General features: G+C 50.9%; 1 protein-coding gene across 9 annotated transcripts; it reads right to left on the bottom strand.

Moving 5' to 3' along the window:
- Nucleotides 1-661: 661 nt before the first annotated feature.
- On the bottom strand, nt 662-22,637 carry ZNF746 (zinc finger protein 746). Of its 9 annotated transcripts, none has more exons than XM_086395008.1 (7): nt 22,349-22,637; nt 19,022-19,321; nt 18,816-18,936; nt 17,174-17,287; nt 5,784-5,837; nt 4,736-4,861; nt 662-3,324 (listed from the first exon to the last, which is right to left on the bottom strand). In XM_086395008.1, the coding sequence occupies exons 1-7, from the start codon at nt 22,370-22,372 to the stop codon at nt 2,270-2,272; spliced, it is 1,794 nt and encodes a 597-aa protein (XP_086251134.1). In that variant the 5' UTR covers nt 22,373-22,637; the 3' UTR covers nt 662-2,269. The 9 variants fall into 9 exon arrangements, with proteins under 9 accessions (XP_086251134.1, XP_086251135.1, XP_086251136.1 ...); XM_086395009.1 differs by having other exon boundaries at nt 18,816-18,897; nt 22,349-22,633; XM_086395010.1 differs by having other exon boundaries at nt 662-3,321; nt 18,816-18,897; nt 22,349-22,633.
- Between the last annotated feature and the right edge of the window lie 390 nt (nt 22,638-23,027).

Below are 23,027 nucleotides of genomic sequence, written 5' to 3'. Positions count from 1 at the left end.
TCCCTCCATCTCACCATGGGTCTAGATGACTTCCACTCCCCTTCCTTCTCTGCCTCCCATGCCCTCGGTGACAAACAGGTGGATTTTTTAAATCTTTTTGTTTTCTTAAACAAAAAACAATGATCAAAACAAGAGAGTGTAACCAAAACATGAGATAGGATTGCTAACAACTGTCAACTCTGGTTGGTGGGAATATGGATGTCAGCCAGCCTGGCTCAAGTCCCTCAGGTAGACTTCACTCCAAGATCAGGGTTACGGCCACTACAGGCACCCAGGATCCTCGCCTCTGCCCAGCCAAGAAAAGACGCAAAGAGAAAACATCTGGCTTGGCTTTTTTTTTTTTTTTTGATATCCTGCAATTTTTTTTTCTTCCTGTCTTCATGTACATGGTATCATATTATATTAAACTCAATGACAAAAACCATTACTATATCCTGAAGCAAAGGGACTGGATGTGGCTTTATTTTCTCTCAGATATCAGTTTTATCACCACAAAGTCAAACTTCTCTGGATTCTCCCATCCCAGCTCTCAGAAACAGTCGCCTCCCTGGGCCCAGCGACCCTGAGCAGAAGGAAGGTACAGAAGTTGACCACGGGTGATGCGTGCAGAGAGGCACCAGCGCCAAAGACCAGGTTTAAGAATGGAACCCACCAAACCACCTTGGTGCTGGTTAGGTTTTATTTTTAACAGGATGTCTCCTCTTCATTTGTTTTTTCCAAAATATCAGTTATATCAATATTAGAAGTGTAAACAGGTACAAAATATACAGTACATAGAAACAATTTTCTTAACTAGTCTATTGCCTAATAAAAGTACACACAAGGGAGCTGAATGAACAGGAGCCGTGGTCTCCCTGTCCTCGGGGAAACGAGATCCTGGCGGGGTCAAAGAACCAGCGTCTGCCTCAACAAAACAGGAATGGATACTCGTGTGGCAGGGACAGCGTTGGGGTGGGATCAAGAAACCTGAGCCCATTTCTGATTCCACCTTCTTTTAAGATGCCAGCCAGGGGGCAAGCAAGCCCTGCCCTGGCCCCTGGGGTGGGAGGGAAAGGAAGCGCAACCACCAGTCACAGAGGCCGCGGCTCAGCTGAAGTGTGAGGCCTGACACTTCCAGCTCGGGCAGTTAGGGGTCAAATCTTTAAAGAGGGCAGCGTGAAAAGCTGTCCACCCCAGACTGCCGGCCCAGGAGGATGAGCCTCTTGCCGACCCGTCTGACCCAAGGCTCTTGCCAGCTGTCTGCACTCACTGTGCACACGGAGAGGGGGGCGTGCGAGGCTGAGCTGAGTCCCTCCTCCGAGTTAACTTTCTGCCTCTTCTCTTATGGGAAAGGATGCTCCTCTGGGCGCTTCACTAGGTCACAGGAACAATCAAATGAGATTCGGAGCGGAAGCGTTTGGACAGAGAGAAGACACCACACGAGGAGAAAAGCGGGCATCGGGCTGGAGCAGAGGGCAGCATCCCCCGTGGCGGGGTGGTGGGCAGGCCTGGCTCTGTGGCCGGCTGTGCTCCCGCCGCCCCCAACCCCGCGCCTCACCTCTGCAGCCCTACCGGTGTCTTCAGACAGCCCTCCATCACGAGGCCCCGAGTCACATGCGTCCCAGGGCCATGAGGCGGCAGGTGCCTGCCGCAGGGCCGGCACTTGTGCAGGGGGGGGTCTTTACAGGTGCTGGGAGACGCCGGCCCGCTCTGGCTCAGTCCTCCTCGCGCCCGAGCTGCTGCTGGACGTCCATGGCGCCCTGCTGGCCCCGGGCAGAGCCGGATCTCCACTCCCCTGGGGCTGTGTGCGCGCTGAAACCGGCCCGTCCCCCGGGGGTCACTGGGGCCAGGGAGGTCGGAGTGCCTCCTCGCCCGCATCCCCGGCCGGCCAAGCTCCCGGCAGCTCTGTCAAGACTCCATAAGGACACAGCCCACAACACACACGCAATCCAGAAACCAAAGGTACACTGTTAAAGTTTAAACTGGTACTACTACTATTTTCCAGCTTTGTCTTCCAAGAATTAAAAAAAAGTTTCGTAATTAAATTACTTAAGATTCTATGCTGCTCAGTTTCACAATCAGAGAATTCTACTTTGTTTAGAGGTGGAAGCTGGGCCGTCTGGGAGTTTCTCCTGCTCCGGTGAGCAGTTCAGCAAATGGGAATCTGGTTTCCCCTCCAGGCTCCATCCGTCCGGCTTCGAGGCTTTGCGCACACCGCCCGGCCGTCTGGAGAGGCGATTCTTAACACCCGGGCCTGCGGGGGCCGGAGGGCTGGGCGGCCGCGCAGGGCTCAGAGGTCTCCACCGTCGGTGGGTCCCAGGACACTCAGGCCACAAGTCCAGTCGGTCACGAGGTCCGTGGGGGCCAAGGGTCCTTTGGCGGCGGGGCTCTTGAAGGGGTCGGGGGGCACGGCGGGCAGCGGCGGCAGGGGCTGTCCCCGGGCCGGCTTGGCGCCCGCCGCGTGGTTACGCTGGTGCTTGCGGAGGTGGTCCTTGCGGATGAAGCTCTTGCCGCACACGGTGCAGGTGAAGGGCCGCACGCCCGTGTGCGTGCGGTAGTGGTCGATGAGCTTGGAGCGCTCAGTGAAGCGCTTCTCGCACTCCGTGCAGGGGAAGGGCCGCTCGCCTGTGTGCAGCATGCGGTGCCGGATGAGGTGGGCCGGCCGCGTGAAGCAGCGGCCGCACTCGCCACACCGCAGGCCGCTGCCGTCCCGTGCGCTGCCTGCCGCCCCGGGCACCCCATCAGGCTGGCCCCCGCAGCTGCGCTGGTGTGCGCTCAGGCTGACCTGCAGCTGGAAGCTCTTCCCGCACGTGGCACATGTGAACGGCCGCCCCCCCGGGGGGGCTGCCGGGTGCTTCTTCAGACCCGGCTTGTGGCCGAAGCCTTTGGTCCGGCCGGGGTATTTACAGGGGTCGTTGAAGGGTCTCGGGGCCTGGCCGGGGTCCAGCACGGCCTCTCCGTTGTCGGAGGAGGAGAAGGGCAGCCCTTCGGGCCCAGTCCTCGGGTTGAGGCCCGCAGGAGGCTTACACCTGAAATTCCAGCCCCACCGGACCCCCCCGAAGAGCCAGTCCCCTGGAGAGGTCTCGTCCTGGGTCACTGTGGGGGTGGGATCCCCCAGGTCACGCTCGGGCCGGGCGGGCTCTCTCAGCCCCAGCACGGGGTCCTGGCTGGGGAACGAGCTGCCCTGGCTCTCCCAGGCTCCTTCCTGGACAGGACTGGGGAAGAACCTTGTGGCCTGGCCTGGTCCAAACAGTGTCCCGTGGGCTTCTAGGTCAGTAGGGTGCACTGGTGTGGCCACCACTTCTTCTTCTTGGACTTCTGTTTTTATCACAATTTTTACATCTGCTGAGAAAGACAGAAAAGACCAGGTATCATTCTGTCCCCCTTCCTGCTTAGAAAGGGAAGATCTGATACTTTATTCTGGATATTCAGCCCCACCAAGGCCACTCTGAGCCCTAGTCTCCAAGGCTCAGGATCTAGTTCAGCAGAGGTGCCCAAGGTGGTCAGGCAACTGCCTCAAACTGTGGGTGAGGACATTGTGTTCCAGAACTTTCTCTACAGGTAAAGTAACCATCATATCTGCTCACCTTGTTCTAGAACCTTCACCACAGGTAAGGAACCATTGCATCTCCCCATCACTTCCCATTTTCACTTTGGCTGGTAAGGCTAATCATGAAGCTATTCCAAGGAAGGAACTCAGACCACTGGTGGCAATGCACAGAGCTGGGCTCAGGCACATCTGAGACTGGACCCTGGCTCCCCACAGATCAGCTGCAACTTCAGGCAAGTTCCTCTGTGAATACCCTTTTCCACAGGGTTGCATGAAGATTAAACCAGGCAGCACACGTGAAAGCACTGAGCATGCTGTTTTTGCATGCAGCAAGCATTCAGTAAATGCAGCCAGCTAGCTGCATTTAATGATATATATTTAATGATATATTTAATGATAAAAATACTCATGAAATAGTAATGTTTGATTTTACTTAAATGTACTTGAATTTCACACTTTCAAGTTTTATATCAGAGATCTAGGCTTTTAGCACAATTTGGGGGTGTTAAAATATGACAGAAATTATTGAAGTAACAGCGAATTGTTTTTCAAAACAGAAAATTAATACATAAATATGGCAGTTCTTTTGAAAAGACTCATTTGAAAAGACCCTGATGCTGGGAAGGATTGGAGGCAAGAGGAGAAGGGGACGACAGAGGATGAGAGGGTTGGATGGCATCACCGACTGGATGGATACGAGTTTGAGTAAGCTCCGGGAGTTGGTGAGGGACAGGGAAGCCTGGCGTGCTGCAGTCCATGGGGTTGCAAAGAGTCGTAAACGACTGAGCGACTGAACTGAACTGATGGCAGTTCTTTCCAATTTGAGCTGGTGGACCTCTGTCTTTGGTAGTGCTAATACCTAAGAATTGGTTCCGGTTGGGTTTGGCTTTTCCAGGTCAGAGAGGGGCCAGGATTGCTGAGTCTGGGCAAGAGGTATATATTCTCTCACGGGATCAGCCTGTCAGGACTGACTGGTTAATAACACAAGAAAGGAACTGTGGGAAACATGGACATTCTCAAGAAAGGCTGTTCAAGTCTAACAATGTGGAAGGAGAGAAGGCCAGACTGCACAGCGTTCTCGCATCACTGGCCCCTAAATGCCTCCCGGCTGGCGGGTCTGGTGCCTCAGAAGCAGACGCGAGCACTTCCGGTCCCCATGAGCACTTCCTTTCCTCCCTCTTCCAGTCCTCCCGCCATACCCCGTACCTTCTGTGGAGGCGGCTGTGCTGAGTTTCAGCGTCCCGTCGGAGCAGGCGGAGGAGGGGTGGTGGGGAGGGAGGTCGGCCTGCCAGGAGGTGGGCGGGATAGTGGTTGAGAAGTTGGCGTGGACGCCTGCAGTGAAGAGAGAGCGGGCGAGCGGGTGGGTCAGGCAAAGTGCGGGGAGGCAGGCGCCCGGGGACCCCACCAGCGGCAGCTTTCCCGCCCAAGCATCATGGCCCCACCTCTCCTGAACCAGTTTTTGCCCTCTTCTCTGAGGCACCAGGAAACGCAGATGTGGCTGACTCTTGTCATATAGCCCCCTCCCCCCCTTTTTTTCTCTTTTTTTGAAGTACAGTTACTTTACCATGTTGTGTTAGTTTCTGCTGTGTTAGCAGTGAGTCAGTTATACGTGTACACATATTCTGTCTTTTTCGGATTTCCTTCCCATTTAGGTCACCACAGATCACTGAGTAGAATTCCCTGTGCTGCACAGTACGTTCTCATTAGTCGTCTATTATACATAGTGTATACATGTCATTCCCAAACTCCCAGTTCATCCCACCTCCCCGTCCTTACCCCCTTGGTAACCCTAAGTTTGTTTTCTACCTCCATACAGCGCCTCTTAGGAGGCAGCTGGTGATTTAAATGCTCAGTGCTAGGGCAAGAAGAACAGGGGTGTGGCTGGTGAGAGTGAAGCAGAGAAATACCAGGACAAGAGCATCTCAGAGACAAGAGGGACTCGAAAGATGTCATTTGGAGCAACCCCTGCCACGAGGTGGGAAACCTAAACTAGTCAGGCTAGATGTTCCAGAGCCTGCAGCCCCGCCACAATGCTTCCAGGAACTCCTCCTCCCAGGCCTTGCCCTCAGTCTCTACATCTGGTTCCTGTTGTCTGCTCGCAGCCTCAGCCACTCACCAGAGGCAGCGTCGGTAGAGACATCTCCTGCTCCAGAGTCGAGCTGGCTGAGGCCCCACGGCTCCTCCCCAATATCTGGCTGTCCGGCTGCCCATGCCTCCACACCCAGAGCCTGCTGCTCCTGGAGCTGGAGCTCACCTTCTTGCTTGATCTGCATTAAGAGGTCAGGGGCAGGAACGGGGGGCCCAGAGCCTGAGAAAATAGAGAATGCGTGAGCGACAGCATCAGCGGCCCTGGGGTAGACACACTTCCAGCCAAGGCAAGGCACACAGGGCCTTGCAAAGGTCAAAGAGCCTGGTGGGAAGGGAAGGCAAGAGCTCAAAGAGGAACTGAGGGGCCTTCCAGGCAAAGCACGAGGTCACATGGTATGGAGCACATGGGTCAGGTAGGAAGACAGAACACACGCTCAGAGCTGGATCTCTGGTCCATGAGCAAGGCTGAATTGCCCTAGGGAGGTCCTGTTCTCATTTTAAACACACAAAATCTACCCCCTGCCCCCACAGTCTTACCCATACACATGTACTTATGCAAGCACAAGAGAAAGAGTCCAGGTATATAAGAGTCAAAGGAGGAACACAGAGTCAAATGAAGAGTTTGGGTGAGGAGCCAACTAGAGCTGCTGAAACAGGATGCAGGTCTTAGGGGCTGGGCTGTGACGTCCAAGTGAGCAGGCAGCAGGGCTGAGCTGCCTGCAGCATCCAGCCAGGGGGCTCTGTCCCGTCGGGGAGATGGGGACTAAGACCATCTATGAGGAAAGGCAAGCTATGAGGAAGCTGCCTCTTGTCCAGGGCCATGGGTAGGGAAGCCATCCAGAAGAAATTAAAAGAAATTAGAAAGTAACTTCATACTACCCATATGGTGCAGAAGCCCTAAGTTGAGAAATTCACAGAAAAGTTGACTGAAAACCATGGCAACCCAAGAGACACCCAAACCAAGGCAAATGCAAACCTGCCCATTAGGGCATCCCCACAAGGCAAGCCTTACAGGGCCCCTACTAAAAGACTAAACCTACAAACCAGAAGTGGAGCCAACTGGCATGAGAGCCAGAGTAGAACTCACTCCCACAGACTACAGGAAAAAAAGAATAGCTAGAAGGATACAATAGCATATGTATGTTTAAAACAGTCAAAGAAATGAAGGGAGACTCTCTAAGGCAAGGACAGAAAATTATTTTTAAAAAGGCAGATTTGAAAGAGAACCATGCAGACATTCTAGAAATGACAGAAGCAGTCACGGGTTTGAAAAAGTCAGTGGCTGGCTTAACAACAGAATGAACACAGCTGCAGAGAAACTTAGTGACTCAGAAGACGGAACTGGGGAGACAGTCCAGAGCACAACACTGAGAGATAAAGAAATGAAAATATAAAAGAGAAGCTGAGACACAAAGGATTCAACGAGAAGTTCCAACATAAGCTGGTAGAAATCTAGGAGGGAATGAGAAATGGATACATGGCAACGGGTAGAAAGAAATAATGGCTGATAATTTTCCAAAACTGAAGGTATGGTGAGCCCATGGTTTGAAGGAACACACCAATTCCTAAGTAGGGAGTAAGAAAGAATACAAACCTAGACAGTACTTGTGTGAAATGGAATAAGAGCAAAGTCAAAGAGAAAATTTTAAAGGACACCAAAGATAAAAGAATGACATTCAGATTGAAAGCAGATTTCTGTCAGCAAGATAATATCTTCTGTAAGAAGATAATATCTTCAAAATGCTAAGGGAAAATCACTTTCAACTCATTTTATGAGGCTGGTATAATTTTCATTGCATGAACTAGAGAAACAATCTATAAAATGATCATTTATGAACAGATACACAAAGATCCTAAATGAAAAATTACAAATTAAGTCCAGTGATATGTTTTTAAAAAAGAAAACAGACAATACATTAAGAACAAACCAGATTTATCCTGAGAACTCAAGAAGAAGCTACTCCTGGAAAATGCAGTAACACAACTCACAAACAGATTAATGGAGAAAACCATACAGTCATTTCAACGGACACAGAGGCAACATTCACTTCTAATGTTTCTGTCTGACTGGTTAGCTGTGCAGAGGAACTCTTCTCAGTGTGGAATATAACAAATGATGGGTAAAGTGTAAAACCCCCAAAGTTTTTAACCATGGATGACCTCTAAGAAAGCATAGGTCAACCATGGTAAATTGCCAGGCGTTTCCCGCTCTACTGCTGGGCTGTGATGGACTGGGCCCACCTGTGAGAAGCCTGGGGCTCAAGCAGGGTGGGAGGTTGGGCTGGAGACCCCTCACCACCACCACACACATAAACCTGGGCCCAAAGGCAACATTCCCAGTGCACTAATCTTAAAGGTGAAAACCTGTCCCGGGGAAGGAGACTGCCCATTCTGGCCTTTGGTCTTGGCTGAATGGGAAGAACAGCCTCCCCGGGAGTTGACACAGCCCAGGTGGGTGCTCAAGGGTTTCTGGTGCTGGGCCTCACAAAACAGCATGGCCCCAAAACCTCGAGGCCAACACTGTAGTGACCTGATGACAAGCTAAGGCAGAGAGAGATTCTCAGGACAAGATTTTAAATAGCTCTCAGGCATTAAAGAACTCCCAAATATAAACCACCACCTCAACAGGAAAACTAGTCACCTCAGTCCATCAGAAATCATCAGCTGCAGAATACGAACTGCAAAAACTGGATATGGAAAACCTCATACACAGAATCTGAAGTTTAATACACTCACAGAAATAAATAGAGTGAGAGCATAATGAATAAGAGATGGACAAAACAGTGGTAACATAAAATAATTGAGATTTAGAAACCCAACCTGGAGGTTAAACAACAGAATGGAAATGACCGGCTACAGCGAGGTGAACCAACTAGAAGAAAAGATCAGAAGAGATGTTTCAGAGCTCAGTGAAGGGACGGAGAGGAAGATGTGAAGAGAAGGTCAAAGTTATGAACTGATGTGAACCATTCCAGAATAGGAGAGCAGAGGAAATGGGGCCAGGTAGTATTCACAAAGATAGTGCTGCAAAACTCCCAACTCGTTGAAAAACATCAGTGATTGGAGCAGGATAAAGAAAGAGAAATCCACACCTTGATACACTGTAGTGAAACTGCAGATGACCAAGACCAATATCTAAAAGGCATGGGAAAAAAGATTACCCACAAGAATACTGGCTAGCAAATTATCTTCAAAGGGCTAAAAGAAGCTAACAATCAAACTAGAATTACGTCCTTCAAATGTAGAAATGGAGGAAGGACATTTTCAGGCACATATAAACACATATACAAACCTACACAACTGAGAGTTTTTATCATCACCAGATCCACACACACACACACACAAATAACAAGTGTGTATTTTAGAAGATAAACATCTCCAGATTACTTCTAAAAGAATAGAAACAATACATAACTTCCAAACTAATTAAAAATAATAGAAGGTCCTATAACTATTAAAGAACTTAAATCAGTAGATAAAAATCTTCCCTAGAAAGAAAAACATTCAAAGAATAGATAATTCCAATATTACAGAAAGTCTATGACCAAATTAAAAAAAGAAGCAATGCATCATAACTTTTCTCTTTAATACCAAAACCAGACAAAGCCAGTCTAAGAAAGGAAAAGTATAGGCCAGGCTCACTCATGAAGAAAGATTCCAAAATTCTAAACAAAATACTTAGCATATTAAGTCTAGCACTGTTTATAGAGGATCATGAGTAACTTAGACTTTTCCCCAAGGTTGCAAGCGTGGTTCAACATTAGAAAAATAACATAATTTACCATTATGAGGAGGTTAAAGAAGAAGAATCATATAATTGTCTCTCTTTGCGACCCCATGGATTATAGCCTGTCAGGCTCTTCTGTCCATGGAATTCTCCAGGCAAGAGTACTGGAGTGGGTAGCCGTTCCCTTCTCCAAGGGATCTTCCCAACCCAGGGATCAAACCCAGGTCTCCCACATTGCAGGCAGATTCTTTACCATCTGAGCCACTAGGGAAGCCTATAATCATCTCAATAGATACCAAAACAGCATTCCATAAAAATTCACAGCTATTCTTTTTTTTTTTTCCCCAAATTAATCATTCTATTTTATTCATGTTGAGTGTTATGAAAGAGTACAGAGTATAATGAGTGCTTGACTTGGCCATTAAACTACATGAGGATCTGAAGGTTTTCTTAGGAATTTATGATTCTATTGAGATCTGATAAATGAGTCAAAGCTGGATAAAGAGACGACTAAGGTTCAGCTGTTCTTGTTAGAAATATCTAGTCAACCAGAAATAGAGAAAACTCTTTTAGCCTGATAAACGACACTGATCAACAAAACCTTTAACAAATATTAGACTCAGTGTGAAAAGTTAAAAAGCATCTTCTTTAACATCATGAACCAATTGGACACCTGTTGTCATCACTTCTGTATAAGAATTTTCTGCGAGCTCTCAGCTAGCACACAAGAGAAAACTAAAAGATTTGAAAACAAACAAAAAATTCATATTACTCATAGGGGATATGATGATCTTTTTAGAAAACCTGAGAATCATCAGACAATTATTATAAAAGTTATTAGGACTAATGAGAATTTTAGCAAAGTTCTTAGAAATATCAATAAATAAAAGACAACTGCATTTTCGTTTACTCCTAGGGTTTTAAGGGAGCATAGCAATCACCATTTTTCTTCCCTGTCATGGATCTTAACAATCAGAGAACTAAAACCCAAGAGGAAGGCTGGTGAGGATAAACTCTTCTTATAACTGATAAACAGGGATGCAGCTTTTATCTGTGGCAAGAGGGGTCCTCAGTACTGACCCTGGATCAGGAAGTCACCCACTGGACCATGGTGAAGGAGGCTTTCCCCAGTACAGCAGCACATCCCTGGGGGCGGCCAGCTGCCCAAGGGAAGAAGGGTGGGCAGGGACTGTGCATGTCCAAGCCTTGCTCCCAAACTCCCTGACAAGGTGCGTCCCTGGTGGGATGCCTAACTGTGTGGGAGACGGTGGGATGTTACATAACCGAGCCCTGTCCCAGAAGAAAAAGCACTGGGAAAGGGTGCTCCCTGTCCCAATGACCCCAGCACACAGCAGCAACAAACAGAAAATGCACCTTAAAAAAAGGCACCATGACAACAGTGATTCAAAACATGCAAAGAATGGAGGAATATAAGATATAACAAAAAAATGTTATAAAACTTCACTGAGACATTACAGATGAGCTGCATGGAGGGACTTAACGATCTTCACAAATAAAACCCTTAATATAGTAAAAAGGTCAGTTCTCTCCAAAATGATTAACAGAATGCGTGCAATTCCAACCACAATCCCAACTGGATTTTTTATGGAATTTGGTAAGGCAATTAGGACGTTTACCTTAAAGGACAAAGGAAAGGAAGCCCAGAGTGCCAGTAGAAAAGTACCAGCGTTCCAACCTCCCATGGCCATAAAAGTTTGTTCCGGATGGATTAAGAACTTGACCATAAAAGGCAACATTTTAGAAGAAAAATAAGATGGTGTATCATGACCTTGACGTAGGGGAAAATTCCTTAATTAAGATATAAAAAGGACAAACCATAAAGGTAAAAAATTAGAAAGTCCAGGTATGTTAAAATAAAAAGCATCTGTTCTTTAAAATCTACCGTAAATGGAGAAAATATATATGTGGGTGGCTCAGAGGGTAAAGCGTCTGCCTGCAGTGCAGGAGACCTGGGTTCGATCTGTGGGTCAGGAAGATCCCCTGGAGAAGGAAATGGCAACCCACTCCAGTACTCTTGCCTGGAAAATCCCATGGACAGAGAAGCCCGGTAGACTACAGTCCATGGGATGGCAAAGAGTCGTACGTGACTGAGCGACTTCACTTTCACTTTCATATATATATAGGGAAAGAATTAATATTTAGAACAGTAAAGAACTCTTACAAGTCAATACAGAAGGGGAAAACAAAAGTATACAGAAGGCATAAGCAGGCATTTTACAAAAGAGAAAGATAAGTGGCCCATAAACAGAGGATATAATGTTCATTGATTAGGAAAAGACACATTTGAAACTATAAATTTTAAACCATTTCACTGCCACCAGATGGGCAGAAATAAAAATAGACGGCATTTCTAGGGCTGAGGAAAGGGTGCGCTACTGCTGGAGAGCACGCCGAGACGCTACCGGGAAGAGCCACGTGTGCGCTTTCCTATGACCCAGCAGTTCTGCTGCCCAGCCTCCACCTTGAGAAACTCTTACACGTGCGTAAGACTTTCCACCACAGCATTGTTCCTGAAAGCAAAACAGTTAGAAACAGCACAAACACCCATCACCAGCAGAAGGGAAAAACACATCCTGTGTTACATTCAAAAATACAAACTATAAAGGGGTGAAAATCATGAAAAGGAATGAACTACAGCTGTACTACATCAACGCGGATGGCTCTCAAAAACGTAAAGTCAAACGAAAAAAGCAAGTTAAAGAAAAAAAAAATATATATAGTATGATCTCATTCATAGAAAGTTCAAAACTGGTTAAACAATGTTACTTAGGAATATATACACAGGTAATAAAAAGGCAAAGAAAAGCAAGGGACTGATCTCAGAGGTCTGCATTTCTGTTTATCTGTGAAGAGTAAGGGAGGGTGTGGGGTCTGGAAGGGACAATGGGTTCTAGAAGGTTAGAAGGTTCTGGTTATGATCTATTTCTTATGTTGGAGGTTGGGAATATGGGGGATGTTGACTAATTGTTCTCTCAACTTTACGTATTTTGTTTATGTTATGTATATTTATTCTGTATGTATTTTTTATGTTATACAATACACAGTAACAATGTATGAAAGAAATAAAACAATATTTAAAAAAGAAGCATTTGGTATAATATGACGAATTTGTTCAGGATTAAAAACCATAGCCAGAAGTGGAAGGAAACATCTTTAAACTAATAGTTATCTTCAAAAGTCTATGGCAGATTTTTTAATGATGGCCATCCTGACCCGTGCAAGGTGATACCTCATTGTACTTTTGATTTGCATTTCTCTAGTAATGAGCGATGTTCAGTGCTAATGAGGTGGATGAACCTAGAGCCTATTATACAGAGTGAATCAGAAAGAGAAAGACAAATACTGTATATTAACACATGCATATGGAGTCCAGAAAGATGGTGCTGATGAAACTATTTGCAGGGCAGCGATGGAAACGCAGACGTAAAGAACAGACCTGTGGCCACAGTGGGGGAAGGAGAGGGCGGGGCACACAGACAGGAGCATGGAGACAGATCCATGACCGCATGTAAAATAGGCAGCAAGTGGGGATTCGCTGTGTGACACAGGGAGCTCAACCCAGTCCTCTGTGACAACCTCGAGGGCTGGGGTGGGGAGGGAGGTGGGAGCAGGGTTTAGGAGGGAGGGGACATATATATGCTTGTGGCTGATTCATGTTGATGTATGGCAGAAACCAATACAATATTGTAAAGCAATTATCCCCCAATTAAAAAACAAAAAGTCTATGGCAAAAAAATCACCCTAAATGCTGAAACTCCACAGACAAGGACGCCAGCTATCGCAGCTGCTACTAATATTTAACCATGTCCTATACCCACTGCGAAACCAGAAAAATAAAGTTAAGAAAATTTCAAAAGAAGAGGTAACTTTTGTGCTGTCCAGGGACGGCCCAACTGTCTATGTAAAAAAAAAACCTGGGAATCTAAATTGACAAGTCATTAGACGTAATGAGAGGTTGAGAAAATGTTTTCTTTCACTAAACAGAGTCAGCGGCATAACTGCACACCTGCAACAACTATTTAAAACGTGTAATTAATTTAAAAATCTCATCCACAATAGAAACAATGAGCAGGAGAAAAGTGTTAAAGCCTTATTCAGGCACACGCAGAAGGCGACAATAAACGAGTCTTCCTGTGGATAAGGGGGCTCCATATTGCAATGACAGGAGTTCTCCAGACATGAAATTACAAAGGAAATGCAATTCCAGTCAAAATTCCAAGAGGATTTCTGAGAACCTGACGTAAAGGTTCTGAAATCCACATAGAAGAACAAAGGTCCAGGAATAGCCAAGAAAAGTTTAGAAAAACAAGTAGGGAACGTGTAGTCTACTAGATTTCAAGGCTTATTATGAAACTAACAACAGTGAGAATTGGTACAGAGATAGAGACAGAAGAAATGAGTGAAGACAGAGAAACGGTGCACGCGTGTACGGAAATCTGGTTCATGATGCGACGCACATTACACACGGAGAAAAGGAAGAGCATCCAGTGAACTCTGCTGGAAGGTCAGATGTCTTGTGGGGAAACTTTGAAAGAATTCTCCCTTGCAATCTACACAAATACGAATTCTAGTCGGATTAAAGACTTTAATGTGAAAAGCAAAACTAGAGGGAGGCAGGAAAGGATATTTTAAGGCAGAAAAAGCACAGATCGTAAAGGCAAAGGCTGGTGTTAACGACTCCGCCAAAAATTAAAACTACCCAAGGACTACAAAGTTAAAAGACCTGCCACAGCCTGGGAGAAGATAATCTGTAATGTAAATAACAGATAAAGGGTTCATATCCCAAACTACATAGAGGTCCTGAATCAGTAAGATAATGAAAACAGCAGAAAAACAGAAAAAGATAATTCACTGGAGAAGAAACCAAATAACAATCTGAAGAAGGTGCTCAGCTCCACTCACAACTGGGGAAATGCAAATTAAAACAAGATACCATTTCATTTCCATCAGACTGGCAAACATCTAACTCCGAAAACTGGGCAAGGAATTAAGAAGACAGGCACCACCCGTAAGGGCTGGGGAGCACAGATGCCCAGGGTGGGTGATCTGTGGTCAAGGGCAAAGGCAGGTGCAGGCTGGCATGCCCTTCCTGGTCTGTTCCCTAGAGGAACACCAGCACCTGGACACGGAGAGGCGCCTTTGAATGTCCACTCGACTACCACTTGTGACGGTGAGAAATTAGAAACCACTTATGCGCAACTCAACAGAGGGATGGATAATAAATTGAGATATAGTTGCTTTTGGAATACTAAGCATCCATTTTAAATGAATGCACTTGATTTATATGCATCAATAGAGATAAGTATGAAATACAGAGTACTCATAGACAGTATGATATTTATGTGATGTTTTCAAGACACACAGAACCATATTCTGTATTGTTTATGGCTACATATGTACATAATAGAAGTTTTAAAATGTGGATAGAGAGGACAGACATCGACTTTTGGACAACTGGTTACCCTGGGGAGGAATGAGACTGAGAGAGCTGAAAAGGAATTTAGATTACATCAGAAATATATTTTTTCACACATACATACAAATGATGAAACACGGCACACGTTCAACAAATATTAAATTCCTACTCTGTGCTATATATATACACTCTGTGCAGTATTCTAGGAGCCTGGATTATATGAACAAAATCAATAGAGGTTCTTATCCTCTTGAGATTTATATCCTAACGAAGGTGGGGGTGGTTACCAGACAAGCAAATCTATAAATATGAAACATATATCTTCTATAAATACGAAATATATTTTATTTCTACATACTTAATAATATCTTTGTCCACATAAAACCTGTGACTATAAAACAGTATCTGCAGAGCATGCCTGGCAGAAGGTAGGACCAGGAGCAAAGGCTCAGAGGCTGGCCCAGTGTAGAGCTCTGGGAGAACAGCAGGGACGCTGGGACAGGAGTGGAGCGCCAGGGGGACGAGCCCAACGGTGCGAGTCGGTGCAAAGCCAGCAGGGCTGTCTGCTGTAACGCGGGAGAGCAGACCCTAGAGGGTCAGGGAGACGGGCAGGAGGTGCCTGCCATGAGGCCACGCAGGAGACCAGGGACCTGAGAGTCTGCAGGCAGTGCTAGCAGGGTTTCCCTGATGGGACGGACGGGTGTGGATAAGGGTCAGAGACGACCATGGGTTTGGGGCTGCAGCGGAGGATGGAGGCTGCCTACTGCCTGGGAGGAGTGGGTTTTGATGGCGGACGAGGAGCTTGGCGAGGCACGTGTTTCAAACAGGACGTCCGTAACCTGTCCATGGGGACATGGACCCCACAGAGTTCAGGGGAGAGGTCCCAGTGAGAGCACCCGCCAGGATGACTGGGTGTGGGTGTGGGAGGGCACACGGAGGGCACCCCAACCACGAAAGGTCAGAAAAGGTGGGGGGGCTGGAAATAGCAAAGGACAGGCAGGAGGAAAACCAGGAGAAGCACCCCTGGTGCCCAGTGGAGGGGAGGGGAGGGGAGCAGGCGGGACTCTTGGGGCAGAGCCTGAGGATTGGGGTCGGGGGTGGGGGGGTGGGCTTGCTGGGGACTGAGTTCCACAGAGCACTACCGTGGGAGGACTTCAGGGTTGCAGAAAAGTGGAGAGGAGGTCTGTCAAGGGGCTGCACCAAGCCCTGAGCTGGGGAGGGCGAGCCAGGGACCAGGCTGGGAGGGAATGGGGGGCCACCTGGCAGGGGTTCCCGCAGAGGAGCTCAAGGCCAAGAGAGGGGAATGTGAGTGCCCGGAGGGGGCAAGGGGGAGGGTCTCGCCAGAATCCACCACATTTCCAGGCCCCTATTTCACTCTCTTAGCGTGCTGGAGAAGCCAGGGAGGCCTCCCCACAGATGTTGTCAGTGCAATAAAACAGACCTACGGGGAGCCTCCCACCCTGGCAAGCGGCTGGCTGCCCATGTGTCCTAACTGTCTTCCCCATCCAGGCAGCACTCTGCTCTTCGTCAAGGTCTTGCTTTTAGCACAGTCCCTGGCACCCGGGAGACTCTCAAAAAAAAACATGTTTGTTGACCTAGACGGGTGAATGCTTTCTGGGCACAGCCTGCCCCTGGGAAATGGCAAATCCAACTGTGGTGATAACGGCACACATGGAGACACATTTCATAAATCACAAATTAAACACAGAAGACTGTTTACTAAGACAGGTGTTCAGACAAGAAGGAAAGCCCCAGGCAGGTGGTGCAGACAGACAAGAGGTCTTGGGAGGAGGCTGGCTTGAGGCTGCAGGGGCTGCCCCCTGCTTATGGACAGACTGTCGCAGACCCCCGGCCCAGCAAGGTCTTCCCTTCACCCGTTTGGCTTTTCTCGTGTGTCTACCTGTCCTTCTCTTAACTTTCAAAGGTGCTGACTGGCCCAGGAAAACCTGAGAATGTGGTGTTGGGTATCCAGATTCACCTGAAATAAATCGGTGGCTCTGGTCAGACTGAAACGTGACTAACGGGTCAATGTTCTGTGATTGCTAATGGGTTTCAGTGAAATCTGGTTCTCGGGTGGAGGCAAGGCTGACTCTTTGAAAAGCTATGAATGAACTAAATCCTGTCTTCATGACCTTCTACCTTCCTGTCTGCTTCCTGCTCCCTCTTCCCCTAATTCCGAGCCACAGACACCATCTCTTTCCTAAAAACTAGGTTTGCTACCTGTTTCCATGCTGGGAAGCTGAACGGCTAAAGGTCATAAGAAAACTCGTGTTTAAAGCATTGCTGTTTTTCCTTAGCTGTCCCTGGAAAGAAGGTCACGCCCGCCCTGGCCATGTCCTCCCCTGGGTCCATCCGACCCCCTGCTGTCTCTCCGGCCATCCCCACCCCTCACCTGGACTCGGGTCCACGGGAACATCTGGAACCTTGGGGCCAGCACGACGCCAGCTGCACGGCTCCTTCCCCTGTTCAATCTGAGAGAGGACCTCGGGCTTGGAGATGGCGTAGTCTGAAGAAGAACAGAAGGGTTAGCTTTGGCCACGTTCCACTTAAGAGGTGGGGATAGGCAGCCCGGGAAACCAAGATGGCCTAGAAACCACACCTCTTGATTGGTAAAGGGCAGTGATTCTCAAGCACAGGTGAGTCTGTCTCCCAGGGGGAAAATGGTCAGAGTCGGAGATGTTTTTGGTTGTCGAGACTGGGGACGGGGCAGAGGTGCCGCTGGCATCCGCTGGCAAGAGGCTGATGGCCGTCCTACAAGGCCCAGGATGGTCCCCAAAACAAAGCCTCATCTGGCCCAAGATGCGGTGCTGAGCATAAGACACGTTGATACAGGGTCTCTGGGTTAAGAAGCAGTTGTTGTTTAGTCGCTCAGCTGTGTCTAACTCTTTGCGACCCAGTGGACTGTAGCCCTCCAGGCTCCTCTCTGTCCATAAGATTCTCCCAGCAAGAATACTGGAGTGGGTTACCATTTCTTTCTCTAGGGGATCTTCCCAACACAGGGATCAACTGCATCTCCTACACTGGCAGGTGGGTTCTCTACCACGGAGCCACCAGGGAAGCCCCTAAGAAGCAGTGCATTCCTGCAAACCGGAATATAACCTCACCTGCTCCCACCTCATAAGCACGCCTTGTTGCCTTCAGACCTGCGATCACACAGACATCATCTGAAGAGGTAGTAAGTCCAGAAGAAACAGTCCAGGCCTTCTTGGGGGGTATTGCATGAGGGTAGCGGCAGCAGGCCCAGGGTCAGGGAAGCCGCCAGGTAAGAGGGCAGCACTGGCTGCGAGAAGCCTGGTCTGCCCATACTCTCCTCGGTCAAGGCCTCATGTCTCAGTAAGAGAAGGCGAGAGCAAAAGCACTCCTCAAACGTGGACTGATCGTACAAGATCTGAGAATTGGAGGAGCCTCCTCCGCTCCAGGACTCAGCAAGAGACAGAAACGGCTGTGCTCTGGGCCTGGTTAGGAGAGGGGTCGCTATGCCTCTCGGTTTGGCAATCCGTGAACTTCACTGGGCAGAAGACAGCCTTTGACTCAGTCACCCTGGGCTCAACTCCAGTAAGAGGAGGGAGATAACTGTCCATGGTCAAGGGTCCCAGTGATTTACATGTCCTTGCGATAAAAAACCACCAGCAGCAAGAAAGAGGTTGAGATCTCCCCGTGCTGTCTGTGCTTAGTCGCTCAGTTGTGTCCGACTCTTTGCGACCCCATGGACTGCAGCCCGCCAGGCTCCTCTGCCCAAGGGGATTCTCTAGGCAGGAATACTGGAGTGGGTGGCCATGCCCTCCTCCAGGGGATCTTCCTAAACCCAGGGATCGAACCCAGGTCTCCCACATTGCAGGTGGATTCTTTACTGTCAAGGAAGCTCAGGAATACTGGAGTGGGTAGCCAAGCCCTTCTCCAGGGCATCTTCCTGATCCACAAATCGAACTGGGGTCTCCTGCGTTGCAGGCGGATTCTTTACCAGCTGAGCTACCAGGGAAGGCCTGAGACCTCCTTAAATCACATTTAACCAGGAAATGAATCGCATGCCTTACCCAGGGAGACCAGCGTCTCATAGTTGCCCCTCATCACGTGCTTGTACAGCTCCTTCTGCCACTCGTCCAGCTTGCCCCACTCCTGCTCAGAGAAATACACGGCCACGTCATCAAAGGGCACCTGGAACCACAGGGTCACGCAGGCTCACCCACACGCCAACGGGCAAGGGCCGTGGGCTGTCCCACCCCCGGTGCCCAGGGCTTACCTTGGGGGCCTCGCCCTTGCTGCCCGGGGGCAGCCGCAGGATCCAGAAGTTTCTGTTCCTCAGCAGGTTTTCCACGTTCTCCAGCCGCCTCTGCAGCAGCCCGTACTCCTGCAGCAGGGTCCCCAGCACGGCCCACTTGCCCTCCAGCTGGTTCCCGAACTCCACGGCTGTCTTCTCGCAGTCGGCCAGCTTCTTCTCGGCCATGCCTGTTCGGCCTTCTAGGGAAAGCAAGCGGGCGGCCTGTGATTCAATCTTCCTCTCCATGGCCTGAATCGTGGCTGCCATTGTCCAGGGAGAAATCTTTCAGAAACAAGAGAGGAGACCAGCATCAGTCATTCCATCTGCTGTGTTCCAGGAGCCCCCTCTCCCCGAGGCGTCAGGGAGCTGTGCTGGGAGAGCAGAGCAGTGCGCATGGCGGGATGGGGGTGGTGTTCAGGCCGGACCTCCGCCTGGGGGGTCAGCTCCTCTGGGTGGGTACCCTCCCTCCAGGCCTCTGCAGCCCACCTATGGAGACCCCAGTCACGGCACTCAGCACCCTGTACAGTTAAGTTACCTCCCGCCTCTGCCTCTGAAGGCAGTGCTGTATCTGCTCACAGCACACGGGGCCCATGGTAGGCGCTCGGTGCAATTGTGTTAGATAAATAGTGACTGCAAGCTGCTGGTATGTTTTAGTGGAGAAATAGTAAACTGCAGGTTTATTAGCGCCTAGCCAGCACCTCCCATCATAACCGCACAGGATCTGTCTACTGACGATGACCTAGCAAAAAAAAAAAAACAGCTGGTTCACTGAAACAACACAAACACGAGCGTTGCTCAACTGCTCTTTTTAAAAAAGCATCTCGTGTCTCTTTAATAAACATGGAAATCCAGCGACCAATTCTTCTCCACCCTAGGACAATCTGATTTTGTCCCCTTCCCAATTACTACCCCCCTCAAACTAAAAATCACCATGACTGCAAATCTCCCCCCCTCCCCCGGCTCTGCCCCCAGCCAAGAGTTAAGACTCCGATCCAACATGAACACCCTGCCCGGGTGAGACTGACTGTCTCCTCTTACTGTTCCCACCACTCATAAGGGGAGAACCAGTTTCAGACATTTTTGGTGCTGCCCCAGGATCAGTGACACACCTTACAGACAGATGAGGAAGGTAAGACATTTGCCAACAGGTTAGACTTCATATGTGCTGCAACCATCATAAAGACACGGAGACTCCCCAGTGACCTGCCTGGCACATTTTGCTTTGGGTGGGCTAGACCTCTAGACACCCCCTACACACACACACACACACCCCTGAAGGTAGGCTAGACCTCTAGACACCCCCTACACACACACACACACACACACACACACCTCAAGGTAGGACCCATGGGTCAGGGAGGAAGACCTGATATTTATACCTTCTGGCAGCGTCTGAGGATCAATGGTCCTCAGAATGACCTTACAACATTCTAAAAATCATTCCTAACCAAATGTTTGGTGACTATTTGCAAAGTTAAAAAGTGACTCATAGGAACCAGTGAGGATTCATTTAGAGAGTTGCTGAGAACCAAGACACGGGTGGACACCTCAGAAAATAGTGACAAGACAGTTTGAAAACAGGTTGGAAAAACTGTTCAGGACGGAGCATCTGGGATCGTGGGGTTGTCTGTAAGGCCGCTGGACCAATGACCTCTGACCTGAAGAAGGAAGACAGATCTCAAAGGATGGAGAAGCTGGACTGGCAGAGAAACAACTGGATGTGGGTGTCTCTTGCTCAAGAGGTAGGTGGTTCTGCCCTGAGGCTGTGGGGACTGCACCAGCCTGGCACCTTGGGCTGGCTCAGCCCTGCCTCTGAGTGCAAGGCGCCCCTGGGCGCCGGGCCACGTTTCTTCCGTTCCCCTCAGTCCTCCTCTGGTGACTAGTCCCTGACACAGGGCCCCGGACGCTAACAAGTGTCTTCACTTTATTGCCCAGCTCCGTATCCCCTAAAAGCCTACTTAACCTCCTCCAAGAGCATCCGACTGCCATTATCATCATCTTTGTGTTGCAAAAGGGCCTTTGCATAAACTCTGACCTTATAGACAAAGGCACCACCCAGTTTTCTGACATTTTAACGGGGGCCCAGGGAGCCTCCTGGAAGGCTTCCACACTATTTGGTGGGAGGAGGCCATTGCTCAAGGACCCCTCCTCACTGAAGGGTGAGCGGACGACATCGGGCTGGCCTCAAGGCTCCTGCCAGGGAAGCAGAAACTCTCCGCCTGGGAGCCGCCGATGGGAAGAGAACGGCCAAAGCCTTCAGTGGCTCCCCACCCGGGATGATGCAGTCCAGGTCCTCACACCCCTTCCAACTCTCCCTGCGGCCTCTTCTCCCCCTGCCTCCCTACCGAAACCTCCTTTTCCAGGCAAACGGACTCCTCCTCGAACACACCGGCCGGGGCCCGCCTCTCCATGTCCAAGCCTCCTATCCTACCCGAAAAGCTCCACCGGGTCCGCGCACAGGCTGGTGAAACCCGAGCCTTCCCCTGCAAGCCCCACTCACATCTCAGCAGCCCAGGCCCAGAAGGTGTCCTCCCCTGCCTCTTTCGTGTTTTCCTTCGCCATCACCAAGTGTACCTGTCTGCTTGCCCCGAGGCGTCGAGTGTCCCAGCACACAGAGCGACCCTCTCTTCCCACGCACTTGCCAGCTGTGCGATCCTGGGCAAGTTAACTTCTCTAGGCCTCGGGTTTTTTCATGACAGTGAGGACCTACCCCCGCCCTAGGTTTGCTGCGAGGACAAAATCACGCCTAACGGCTGGTGCGGCGCCTGCCTCTACGAAACCGGGGGGAGCAGCTGTCTCCCCGCCCCGAACCGCACCCCCACCCCCCCGAGGAGCTGGGCGCGCAGAGGGGGACTCGGTGCCTGCGGAGTCGCGGCCGCTCCGGACACCTCCCAGGTGCCACCAGGCCGCTGGGGGGAGCTGGGGGGTAGCGAGCGGTGGGCAGAGAAAGGAGACGCGGGGTGGTGGTGGTGGGGGGCGCGCGCGGAGATGGGGGGTGGCCAGCGGATGGGGCGGGGGCAGGAAGCCCCGGAGGGCAGCAGGAACTCGGCGAGGGGCGGCCCGCGGTGCGGGGACGACCGGTTCCGCCCGGCTCAGGCTCGGCCCAGAACGGGGAGGGGGGGCGCCCAGCCGGCGGGCGGGCGCCGTAGGCCCCGGCGGACCCCGCGTCCCGCTCGCCCGGAGCCCCAGGCCCGGCGGCCAGGCCCAGCCACCGGAGCCCTTCCCCAGGGCCTGCGGCGCCGTGTGCTGGGCCCCGGCCGCCCCGGGGGCCCCCGAGTCCGCGCGTCCGTGCGCGCGGGCCGCCCTTACCGGAGCCGCGGCCGCCTCAGCCATGGCCCTGCGCTGTCCGGCCCGGCCCGGAGGAAGTCGTCGCCGCCGCCGCCGCCGCGCGCGGCCCCACGCAGGCCGGCCCCGGGCCTCTCCGCAGGCGGCGCTCGCCCGGCCCCGCCGTCCCCACCCGCGTCGCCGCGCTCCTCGCTGGCCGGCCCGCGCCGCTCCGCCCGCAGACGCGCCGCCGCCGTCAGCGCCCGGCCGGTCCACACTGCATCCTGGGAGCCGGCGCAGGCCCGTGAGGCTTCCTGGAGGCAGCGCGGCCGCACAGCCCCACCTGCAGCCCGGAGAGGCGAACGGCAGGCGCGGCGTCCGCCCCGCCCCGCCCCGCCCCACCCCACCCCACGGCCCGCCTGCCTGCCGAGCCCCCAGACGCTGCCCGGCCCGCCGGCCCAGCGAGTCCCCAACTCCCCCAACCCCTGCCCCGCCGACTTGCCCACACTCCCCCTCACCCCAACCCCCGGCCCCCGCCAACCCATCGACTCACCGGCCGCCCGATCCACCGGCCCGCCGATTCTCCGGCTCCCTCGATCTACCGGCCAACTGGCCCGCCACCCCGCCGACACCCCGATCCCCAGATTCCCCGACGCCGGGACCCACCGGCCGCGGCCGGGCGCGCGCGCAGAGTCGTGGCCTGGACGCAGCGTCCGACCTGCCC

Source organism: Bos grunniens, chromosome 4 (genome assembly GCF_055505025.1).
Source record: "Bos grunniens cultivar Pamir isolate PY7600 chromosome 4, Bosgru_T2T1.0, whole genome shotgun sequence".
Lineage (NCBI taxonomy): Eukaryota > Metazoa > Chordata > Mammalia > Artiodactyla > Bovidae > Bos > Bos grunniens.
Note: the sequence above shows the minus strand (reverse complement) of the source record. Positions and strands in the feature narration are given on the sequence as shown.

Bases quoted from the DNA above. Each gene is read 5' to 3' on its own strand.
- ZNF746 (XM_086395004.1), bottom strand. From the start codon at position 22,372: ATGGCTGAGGCGGCCGCGGCTCCG. The intron at 19,322-22,348 runs GTAAGGGCGGCC...TGTTTCTGAAAG, and splicing joins CTGAGGCGGCCGCGGCTCCG to ATTTCTCCCTGGACAATGGC. The intron at 18,937-19,021 runs GTAAGCCCTGGG...CTGTGGTTCCAG, and splicing joins GCAAGGGCGAGGCCCCCAAG to GTGCCCTTTGATGACGTGGC.